At 45.8% G+C, this 11593-nt stretch overlaps 1 protein-coding gene across 2 annotated transcripts in view; it reads left to right on the top strand.

Moving 5' to 3' along the window:
• The first annotated feature begins 5894 nt into the window (after positions 1–5894).
• MLLT3 (MLLT3 super elongation complex subunit) overlaps positions 5895–11593 on the top strand; it is a 288616-nt gene continuing 282917 nt past the window's right edge. The window contains exons 1-2 of one of the 2 annotated variants that reach the window (XM_086685391.1): positions 5895–6165; positions 7561–7741. In XM_086685391.1, coding sequence (XP_086541517.1) covers positions 6154–6165; positions 7561–7741 — 193 coding nt within the window. In that variant the 5' untranslated portion in view covers positions 5895–6153. Of the gene's footprint in view, positions 6166–6467; positions 6644–7560; positions 7742–11593 lie in introns of those variants that run through there. The other variant, XM_086685392.1, reaches the window with a different exon arrangement.

Below are 11593 nucleotides of genomic sequence, written 5' to 3'. Positions count from 1 at the left end.
AATCAAGAGTTGGATGCTCAACCTACTGAGCCACCTAGGTGCCCCCATAAGTGATTTTTAATTCCCTACTACAACTTGAAGTTTTCCCTACATTGCTACCACTACATTTGAGAAGACAATATTTTACTAACTTTTCCTTATCTGATTTCATAGAGAATACATAATAGAACTATAATTAACAATAGCCTCTAGGAGTTCTTTTGATTCAGCACACGGGTAAATGAATATTCTTTTTTAAAAAAATGAATATTCCTTCTTTCCTATCAATTTGTATTCCTTCCTAGATCAATAGTTCGTTGTTTTTTTTTTTTTTTGTAAAGCATTCTACTCCTGGGATGACAAATTGTTTAATAACAGCGAGAAAGTGGGTCTAAAAGAGGTTGGATGGACTAGTATATCTGCTTCCCTGCGAGAAAAAGCTATGAATGGAAACTGGCAATTAGATACAGTTACGTGCATTTTGTACAGTTAAAAAAAAACTGACTCTAACATAAATTAACATAAAAAACCCCTACATATAAATTGTGTCATTATAGATTAGCTACAAAGTGGATAATATAATCATGGATTATTCAGAGCTGACTGTAAATAGTTTAACCCAACTGGGATACTTGATCCTACCAGAAGGTGGTAAATCACTCACTTCTTAGAGGCTTAGTACTATTTTGAAACCACTGTCAGACCATTTAATACACGGAAGGGAATAATTTCTTCTTCCTAAGTTTCTTTTGCAGTTTTAATTGAAGTTTGGCCTGTCAGTTCATAAACCTCATATGTTATTTTTCCTTTTTATTGACTAAGACAAAGTATAGTTTATGGTTTTAGGACAAAGTGATTATTTTAACTCTCCATTCATAATACGTGAATGGGAGAAGTGAAATCATATATGAAAACAGACTTTCCACTGAAAATCAAGAAGGTCAAATCATTATGTGAGAAGAGTTAGGGAGTTAAGCAGTAGCCTTTGAGAGATGCCAGGGATACATAAAGATATACCAAAATAATCGACTTTTTAGATTGTTTTACAGAAAGTACTTTCAATTTAACATGTATTTTACCTATAAATATTCCACTGGGGTTCTTGTATATATTAGGAAGACGTTTTCAATCACACTATATCAACTGACCTTCAATATTTATCTTGTTTCATATTGTTGGTCTTACATAACATCCTTGATTAATTTTCAGGCCTTGAGGTGCTATTTTTTGAATTACGAATACAGCCTACTAAATTAATAAATTATTACTGTGGAGGCACTCTTGTCTTCTGAATGTATAAGTGCATTGCTTAAATTACTCTCAGGGAATAATTTACACATGAAGAGGCTCTGGGTGTTAAAAAAGCTTTGTGTATTTCTTATCACTAGAAATAGTCCTAGACTAGGTGCTTAAACGGATATCAAAGCAATTGTTTTTTCAAAGCAGTAATGGTTCGTACTATTCTGGGGTTCCCAATACACTGTCCTAGAATCATGAATTAAATATAATGTTAAAAATGTAACATTTTGAACCAAAAATTTCCATAAGATACAGGGATACTGTCTCAGCTGAGAAAATATGCTCATGATCTTGAAAAGGCTTAGTAAGCTTTTTTTCATTGTGAATCTTGTCTTAAAAGAGCCACAATAAGGTGCACATAGAAAACACTTCAGATCAAGGAAAAGGAAATTAGGACTTGGCTGCTGTTGCAAAAAGATATCACCGCCTCTCCCGCCTTACTTAAGTATTAACCGGTGGAATTGAGGGCAATGACTCCTGGCTTCTAATCTTGTGCTACTATTTTTCTTGCCCTTCGGATGTTCGTGTCAAAGTTGTATGTGGCTTGCTTATGTGTGACACATAGCTCTATCCCAGATTTAGGTACTAAGAAATTAAAAAAAAAAAAAAAAGGTTTTGGTGACACTTCTCCCCTGGGTTATAAACTCAGTTACAACAGGAAGCCTGTCTTTCTTACATTTTTACAGCCTAACTCTGTGCCTGGCACATGAAATGAGCAAAATATGGTTTTGGCGAGTGAACACACAGAGTACACAGAAAAAAGTGCACTATTACAAAAAAAAAAAAATCCTTCATTATTCTGAGTCTAATATTTATCAGATATCTCGTTAGTGTGTGTCCCATTTATCTATTTTCCCGCCGATGCGTCTTCTTCCCTTTGCCCCCAGATCTGTACAGCAAAGGATGAGCAATAGTTACTTTTTATTGATTTGATTATTTGAGCTTACGAGTAAATAATTATCACAAATAAACAGATAAAATCCTATTAAGAAGCAACAACTGCTCCTTAACACTCTAATTACTCTAAAGGACCTCGTGGGGGTGCCTGGGTGGCTGTCGGTTAAGCGTCTGACTTCGGCTCAGGTCATGATCCGGTGGTTCATGCGTGAGTTCGAGCCCCCCTGTCGGGCTCTGTGCTGACAGCTCAAAGTCTGGAGCCTGCTTCAGATTCTGTGTCTCCCTCTCTCTCTGCCCCTCACCCTCTCAACTCTCTCTCTCTCTCTCGGTCTCTCAAAAATAAATAAACATTAACAAAAAACATTTTTAAAGGACCTCTTTATATTGTGCCAGAAACATCCAAACTGGCCTCAACCTCCACACTAAACAAAGCTATTGTAAATAAAGTGCTGGAGCCCAAATGATGGTCCAAGAGTTACGGTGAGGGTGGTGGTTGTGACCAGGAATTAAAATCTATCCCAGACACTGTCCTTTTTTATTCTTCATCAAGCATTTTCTCGGAACATTTATTTATTTTGAGAGAAAGAGGGAGAGCGCTCAGAGTCTGAGCAGGGGAGGGGCAGAGAGAAAGAGGGGAAAGAGAGAATCCCAAGCAGGCTCCATGCTGTCAACACAGAGCCCCACTGGGGGCTGGATCCCACCCCTGGTAAGATCATGACCTGAGCCGAAATCAAGAGTCTGAAACTCACGTGACTGAGCTACCCAGGTGCCCCTCAAGCATATTTGAAATGACAGTGTCAATTGCTTTTCTTTTCTGCTCCTCAAAACTAACCCCACAGAGTTTCGTGTTATGCTATATATTACAGTATGAATTTTGGTAAGATAGTTGCTTTTTGCATAAATAGGTGGCTTTATCCCTAAGCATTTCCATGAAAACAAATTTGGGGGGGGAGGGGAGGAATATTTAGTACTAAAGATTTCTGTCTGAAAACTTACTTGCAAAATATTTTCTATAATCGCATTGTCAAGTATTCAAAAGACTTCTCACATTTGTACCCATGTGAAGTGCAAAGATCTCCAGATATGCTAGACAAAAATTAATCTGATGTTATTCCTGTTTTGACTGATTTTAATTGATAGCCAGCTTGTTAGAACAGGTTATACACAATACATTGAAAGACTGGCATAAATTCCTTTGCCCAAAAGTTGAATCTAGAGTATTCAGGATTGTGTTTTCTTTCTTTTTCTCCTCCTGGTCTTTTTGTTGTAAAGAGGTCACGTAAGGACGTTGGTGGAAGGGCTCCATGCGCCATCTACTGACCAAATCTATATTTTCAGTGTCTAGAGAATGAAATTTATCCCTACATTCGGTGTTTAAAGCAGTCTTTGGGATAGGAGGGGTAATGGGAAAAGACCCTCTTTGACTCTATGGCTTATTGGTGACTCCTGGAATAATATTAATTCAATGAACACATAGTTCAAGAAAGAGATATCAGCCCCTCAGCGCAAAGACAAGTTACAGAGAGAATCACAAGAAAGTCCGCTGGCACTGGAAGAAATTAGCCAAGCTCCAAGGCCAACTCCAACTTACAACTAGAGTGTTGTTTTTCACCTGTGTGTTGAGCTACACTCACTGCCCAATGGTTGCTGCCTTACAGGAAATGGCTTTTGACTAATGCACATCCAGATAAACATCAGTTCCCAACCTGATAATTCTGAAGGACTTCTCTGTAATTTAATTATTTCATCAAAAATTTAATCATGCATAGCAAGTAGGTCCTCCCTTCACCTAGATCCTAACACACAGCTTGTCCCTGTCTATGTAAACTTAGTCCTGATACACACACATCTACACATACACGCATACAAGATGATAGGCATCTATGTACCTGTGGGTCAGTTGAGAAATCTAAACCCTTGGATTTGGATCAAAATGTTTCTCCCCTCGGTCAATCGTTCTCTCCACTCTATCCTAAATCCAAAAGAAGGGTGGTAGGAATTGGGGCCCTCAAACCAAAGTTTCCTGGGTTGTAACTGGGGAGAGGTCAGAGCATCAGTTTTAGTAGTTCAACCCACTGGAGTTGGAAGGTTGGATTGAAAATTAAAGTTGGCCTGAAGTGCTCGGGTCTGATTCGGGTTCTCTTCCTGTCAGAAGGTGGGAGAACTGAAAGCTACCCACCACGGCTCCAGATGCCCCAGGTAACCTCCTTCCCTATTCCGCTCCCGCTCTCTTTATTCCAAGAGCTGAGACAACTTGCTTTCGTGGTTTAAAGAAAGAAAAGAAGAAAAAAGCCAGAAAGTTGAGGGAGAAGGACGAAAAAGAGGCACATAAAGAGGGAAGGCAGGGCGAAGGGAAAAGAAAGAATCAGAAAGAAATCGGGAGACCAGGGAACTTGGGGAAAGAAAGAAGACAAAGACGGCGAGAAAGGAATGAGGGCTAGGAAGATGCAAGGATTTTTTTTCAACGAACCTGAGTTACACCCATCTTTCACTTTCAAGTCGATCTTCTAGATCTTATCCGTTTCCTTAGTGAAGGTCGTCCGCATTGCTAAAGGAAGCTAGTCAGTCCTCCTCCCCCCGCCCCACGCGTGGCTGCGCTGCTGTATCCCCAGCCACTGAGACCCAATCCATCCCGAGTGGGAACGTCTGCAGGAGGGCGACTCTGGGAACACTCTTGCGACTGGTTGTCACCCGGGAGCCTAACCGGATTAATACCCAGAGTTGGATTACGCTGGCTGTCACCAATACGCCTAAAGATTATAATCCAATTTATGCACATTACAGCCAGTATTAACTTTATCTGCTATTTTAAGACTCCCAGTTGCCCCGCGTGTCCTCAGAGGACAATCCTCCGCGTTCTGATGCCACCCACCAGGCTGTCCGGAGGGGAAACCTCCCGAAGAAAACAACTCCAAGCCTGGTTCCTGAGGGTCTGCAGCCGGTACTCCCAGGTGTTTTACCTTCACCTGGGCACCGCTGCGCGATGCCTCCCAGCCGGGGATTACCAAAGCGGGAGGAGTTCCCTTGGAAGGAGATAGCATTTTTGTTCATTTCATTTTTGAATTTTCGGTGGCGGTGGCAGAAGGGCGGGGAGTGGGAGTGGTGGACGGGTGCCTGTGAGTGTGGATGGGGAAGGGGGCCAGGGGATTGTTGCCGGTTTTAACAGTCTCAGCGACTGCTTTTTGATGTTTGTTTGCAGAGTGGCACTTCTCTCGCTCTTTCCTTAAATAAATTTGTTTGGGCGTGAGTTCTTGACTTCCCAGCACAAAACCACAAAAAGACGGGGTGGAAAGTAAAAGAAAGCCCCCTCCCTCCCCCGAGCGTGCTAACGCCGAAGACTTGATTTAACACACCCCTTCTCCGGCTGCTGGGGGCTCTAGGCAGTGGCTACATTCCAGCAGTTTTAATCCGTTTTTTATTGTAGGGCGGGAGGAGTTTACACAGGGCTGGGATGGCTCCCCAGCTGGCCGCTCTCCCCACTCTAGCGCCCCCTCCCCGTCCTTTGCTCCACCCCCCCCGCCCCCCCTCCGGTAGGAACCTGTTACTTTAAGCCGGGCGTTCCAGTGTGGCGGTGCGGGCCGCCGGGTTTCGGGAGGTGGCCGGTGATTGGCTCTTTCGAGCTCCCCCTGGTTTGCTCGCTCGGCCTCCCCGCGCGCTCCGCCCCGCCCTCGCGCCCTCCCTCCGCCCCGTAAGGCTCGGAGCCCCGGTGTAAGGCGCCACGGCGCATGCTCCGGAATCTCATCCTCTGGCCCTGGAGCTGCTGCTGCTGCTGCTGCTGCTTTTGCTTTTGGGGCTGAGTTTAATAAGCGAGCGAGCGAGCAAGCGAACGCGGGGGGAAAAAGGCAGAGAATGTCCGCCATCTACCCTCCGCTCCTGGGCGCGCTCTCATTCATAGCAGCCTCTTCATGAATTACAGCTGAGGGGGGCGGGGGAGGGGGGTACCACACAACACCCCAGCAAACCTCCGGGCCCCCAGGCATGGCTAGCTCGGTAAGTACATGCAAAAAAAAATAATAAAAGACCCCCCCCCCCCCTTCCCCGCCTTTCCTCCCTCGCCCTGCGCCGCCGCCGCCGCCGCAGCCCAGACAGCGCCAGCGCTCCGCGGTTCCAATTAGAGAAAGGTTGGTACGGCTTGCAGGGAGCTGCCGCCTCTCCCTCAGCCTCCGCTCCCCTCCCTCCCTTCACCCCGCCCCCCCCCCCCCCCCCCGGCGCGCACACACACACACACACACACACACACACACTAACACACTCGCCCCTCCACCCCCCCCCCCGCGCCTCCCTCTCTCCTCGCCTCTCTTTGCAATCGCAAGAAGCGCACTCTCGCTCACACGCGCGCACTCACACACACACTCACACGGTGGAAGGAGGCGAATAATAACTCAGCCATATTTCAGCCGCCGCCGCCGCCGGGAGCCGCGGGCACAGTCCGGGGACGCGGCGAGCAGCCTCGGCGGCCGCTACGATGGTGCGTTCTCCGCGGCGCGCGTGTGTGAGCCGGAGTGTGCGGGCTGACAGCGGCGGGGCCGCACGCAACTTTGCCCCCGCGCCGGGCTGTGAGCAGTCGAGCCTCGGCGGCTGTCCGCCCGCCTCCCTGCCTTTCCGAATTTTATTTTTTGGGGGAGGTGGGAGCTACTTTGGGGCCACTTTGGCTCTTGGAAGTGTGTTGCGGGGGCTCTGTTAGGCTGGCCTCGCCGATCGCGTGGGGCTTTTCGCTGGGGGGTGCGGGGTGCCTTAAGTTATGGATGCCTCGGCGTGTTTTCCTGCGGGCGTGTGTGTGTGTGACGACGTCTCATTTTTGTTGTGCACGAACCCAGTGCTAAGAGCACGGGAGTTTGTGCCCATCAGCAGAGGCTGCCTGTAGTTTCCATTCCGCCTGGCACAGCGCTCCACACGCACGCACACACACACGTACACAAAGACTTCCTCGGCGTGTGCCTGTCGCCGCGGCACTTTCAGGGAGGGGGCTCGCCAGAACCCCCCCTCGGGGTCCCGGCTACCTCCCTTCCCACGCTGGGAAACCGCCCCGGCATCGCCTCCTAATTGTCTTCTAATTTGTTTCCGATGCATTTGTTGTCGTGCTCGTAGTGGCTTGAGTGAGCTCTCCCTCTTCCCCCCGACCCCCGGACCCCCTTCCCGATTGGGGGTAACATTCCGTTACAATCCCTGTCGGCGTGGATGCTGGGCGCCGGGCGGGCCGGGTGGGGTGTATCTGGGGGTGTGGAGTGTGCGCGCCCACGCGCGTGAAACGTGGATGCAGAGGGCACCGCCGTTTCCTTTTATGTGCGTTTCAAGAAGGAGGAAAAAAAATGTCAGGCGCAATGTTCAGTGTCGAACGGTCGCCTTCCTGTTGTTCACGGCTGTCTCTCCTCCCCCTGCCCGCAGTGTGCCGTGCAGGTGAAGCTGGAGCTGGGGCACCGCGCCCAGGTGAGGAAAAAACCCACCGTGGAGGGCTTCACCCACGACTGGATGGTGTTCGTGCGCGGCCCGGAGCACAGTAACATACAGCACTTTGTGGAGAAAGTCGTCTTCCACTTGCACGAAAGCTTTCCTAGGCCAAAAAGAGGTAGGGCTCGAATACAAAAGGAGCTTGATCAAAAAATGTCTTTGCTCGCGGAGGAAACAATCGCTTGGCCCGGGCGGTCCCCCCTGCCCCTCTCCCCGCCCCCCGCCCCCCCAGCGTCGCGCTCGCCGGCGTCGCCTCGGGACCTGGGTGCGCGGCGCCGCGCTGGCCAGGTCCGGGCTCTCGCCCGCGCGCGCGCCACTTCGGCTTCGGGAAAGTCACCGCAGAGAAAGGACCGTCAGGTGTCGAGTGTTTATTCATCCCAAGCCAGCCCTCACCGGTCCTCTGGGGTTAGCCGCGGGTTCTGTGGGAAGGTGCAATTAGTTGTTGGGTTTGGAGGCGTCGGGGGGTGGGGCTGGAGGGAACAGCTTGCGCCTTTTTTTTCCTAGAGAAATTGAAATTTACCTGTGTTATTAGCAGGGAATGCGTGGGATGTAGTTATTGTTCCGTTTTGGGAAGTCGCCTCTCCTCAGGGTCTCCTCTGCCTTCCTCTCTGTGAATTAGGCGGGAGGTGCCCGTTGTCACTGATTTTTCCTTTCGTGGGTTAATCACCCCCCCGCCTCGCACCGTCAGCATTTTAATGTTTAGTCGGCGGAGGGGCGGGGGGCTTACTCGTCCCTAGCCCCCAGTGGCACTTGACTGCTCATTGGATTTTTGAGCAGCGTGCCGAAGTCTCTGCCCGATGTGATCTGCGGGGAGGAGGGTCCCTGCAAAGGTCGAAGCTAAGTTTCAGAGGAACGATGTTTGTCCTGCCTTCTTCCTCACTTCTTCCCCACCTTGGTTTTTAGCCTTGGTCTCTAGTTTGCATATCCTGCCCAGCCTCTCGGGTCCCAAACACTTTCCATACAGGGCAGGACAGTTTTGAAAAAAGAAAAAAACAAAACACTGGAGTGTTATTTTGAAAGAAAATTTAAAGAGGGTTTGAGAAATCCTCATGTCTATTCCCTTCAGCCTCCGGAAAGCTACTGTCTGGTTGTTTTAGTTGGATTAGTGGAGGTAACAGTACAAATACAATAAGGTGCTTTGTTTGTGAGCAGGTTTATTTATCTAACTCGACACAATGGTTAGTAGTTATCTTCCATTTGATCCGTAATCTTTATTGGCATCTAGAACTCCTGCAGTTTCTTAGAGTAACATCATAATAAATCCATTCTGCTTAGAGCTCCTGGAAATTATTGAATATTGAGGAGCTGAATAAAGAAAGGAGCAATGCTGTGTGCCTCCGAGGTGGCAGAGGTTTGTGTTGATGCTTATTTTTTGTTTCCAGAGCTCATGCAATGGGTTGTAGGACTGTATGTTTTGCCTTTAGTGGTTTGTTATATAGCTCCTCCTGAAAACTTGAGCAGTCGAATTTGTTGGGCTTTGCTGATGGTTAACAAATGAATCCAGCTTCTAATAGAAGGGTAAGACTATGCATGGCCTAGAGGAAATAACATTTAGATTTTGTTAGCATGTTTGATCAAAATACAGCCAGAGATAATTTTCCTTCATATTTCCTCAACACTGTAATTAGGATGAGCGTCGTCAAGTTTCTGTCACTGTTTGAGGTTGGGTGTGATGCTTCTTGGAATCTCGCTCTCCCTTTTCCATGTATGTATAGAGCCACTGCAGAGGAGTTGAAACAAAAGAAACCACCTTCTAAGATCCCTGGTAGCCACCATTAGGACTCCTTGGCTGCCACACACTTTGAGAGGGAATACATTTAACCAAAAAAGCAGTGTTTAGTATATTAGGGAAACTACGTCAGTTGGCAGAAGATGTAGCTCTTAAGATAACTTTGTTTAGGCTCCTTGGCAATCAACAAATTGGCATTATGAAATTAAAGATGACCAACCTCCCCGTATTTCACCACTGTTTCCCTGCTTCAGTGTGTGAGTGGGGATGCTCCCCTTTATTTCCCATCCTGAATGATTTTCGGTCCAGCCTGGGGAGCATGAGGGTGCTGGCCCTGCACAGCCCACACCTGGGAGTTGTTGCTAGGCGTGGTAAGCCGCTTGCTAACACTGATGTCTCAGACGTCTCTAGCGAGAGATGCCTGCTTGCCGGTTGGGCTCTTCGGTTTTTATTTTCAACTGCGGAGTTTCTTTATGTGGTCTATAAGCCATTGTTTTAAAATGTTTATTTTTGGATTTTTATTTGTATGTGTGCTTCCCATGATGTGACAAGTCCTGGGAAAAATGCCAGCTTACATAGCCCAGGAGAGACCTTGTCATACTGTAATTACACATGATTCAGATTGCAAGAGAAGGTTTCTCTGTTCATTGGGAATACTTAGTTGTAAATTCAAGTAACACCAAACATACCACTTGATCCTGGGACTTATTTTTTGGCTTATAACGCCTTTCAAAATGATAAGAATAAATAAATACAGAACAAGAATGCCAGACATGGCTAAGTCTACTCCTGTACCTTTTAAGGTGCTGTATTTGCTGTCTTATAGATCTGTAAGTGAGAAATTGGAAATGGAAGACACTGCAAAAATGGCTTTGTGAAAAATCTGAGTTGCAAGGTATTCAAAAGAAATGCACATACTCCAAACTGTAAATGGCTATTAATAATGGCAAGGTAAATCACTTTCAGTATATACATTAGTTGATCAACGGAAGTGGACCTTAGCACTGAGGATGAACTGCTCAGCCACGAAGATGGATGAGTCCTTAGTTTGGTAAATCTTTGGTTTGGAAAAGCAAATTGATTTTCAGGTTGATTTCCTTTATTCCACAGTAATAGTATGAGAACTTGTAGAGAAAGAAATTAGAGTATTTCAACTTGTTGCCTGATGAGAATTACATGTACCGTTTCAGAATTGAGCTAATTGTACTTGAATTCATGTGGATTTACTCTGTCCCAAAGATGGGTTGGAGACTTGCAATTTAAAATTACTAGCACTGAGTCCTAGAAGAGAGATTTTGATGAAATGGTGAAGCCTGGAATATCCATTAGCTGTTACAGAATAGGCAGGTCAGAGTCTAATGCATTTTAAAACTATCCACTTGTAAAAAAAAAAAAAAAAGACTATATCTTATTTATTAGTACCAAAGATTTGTAATAGTCTGATATGACTGAAATGAATAGTCACATTCAAAACATTTCATTTAAAATATTAATGTTTTCATTTTCAATATGATGGGAATTTGAGTGAACTTTCTTTCCAATTACAGCCATCCTTACTATTGCAGTCTGTTCCATTGACATTTATGATATGAAATCTGTTGCTTATTATTTTATGTAAGCTAATTTGGCCACTGGTATGGTTTGATGGCTTTTTATTTGTAGCCCTAGTCCTTTGAGTGGGCAGATAAAGCATAATAAATCCCCACTTACAACTTTGATTTAAATGTTTGAGCCCAGCATTACTGTGTAGTTCTGATTTGTGTTAAACAGTCTTCTGAAATAATTTGGATAACTTTTTATCAGGGTACCTAAAATTTGAGGCCGAACTAGCTGAAGATATTGCGTGCACCTGGTGTGTTTCCTCTTCTTAGGTATTTCAAAGGTTTCAGAAAAAAAAAAAAAAAAAAAAAAAACAGATGGATGACTATACTGATATATTCAGTGAGTGTTAGAAGATTTGGGTAGAGTTCTGTATGGAATTAAGATGACTGGTGAGAACAGTTCTACTACTTGGCATTTTGAAGCAACATACAGCATAATTTTCCAAGGCACTTAAAAGCTGAATTATTGGAGGCAATCTCCTATGCTGTTAGTGGGAATATAAATTGGGCACGGACATTTTGGAGGGCATTTGGCAACATCTATTAAGGTTTTAGATGTTTATACCCTTTGACCCAGCAATTTTACTTCCAGGGATTTTCCAACAGATACAGCTTTGCAACTGCACAAAGATACAGTGTA

This window comes from Puma concolor, chromosome D4 (genome assembly GCF_028749965.1).
Source record: "Puma concolor isolate L17-30 chromosome D4, mPumCon1.1.hap2, whole genome shotgun sequence".
Taxonomy (NCBI): Eukaryota; Metazoa; Chordata; class Mammalia; order Carnivora; family Felidae; genus Puma; species Puma concolor.
The sequence above is the reverse complement of the archived record's forward strand: the minus strand, read 5'-3'. Positions and strand labels throughout refer to the sequence as shown.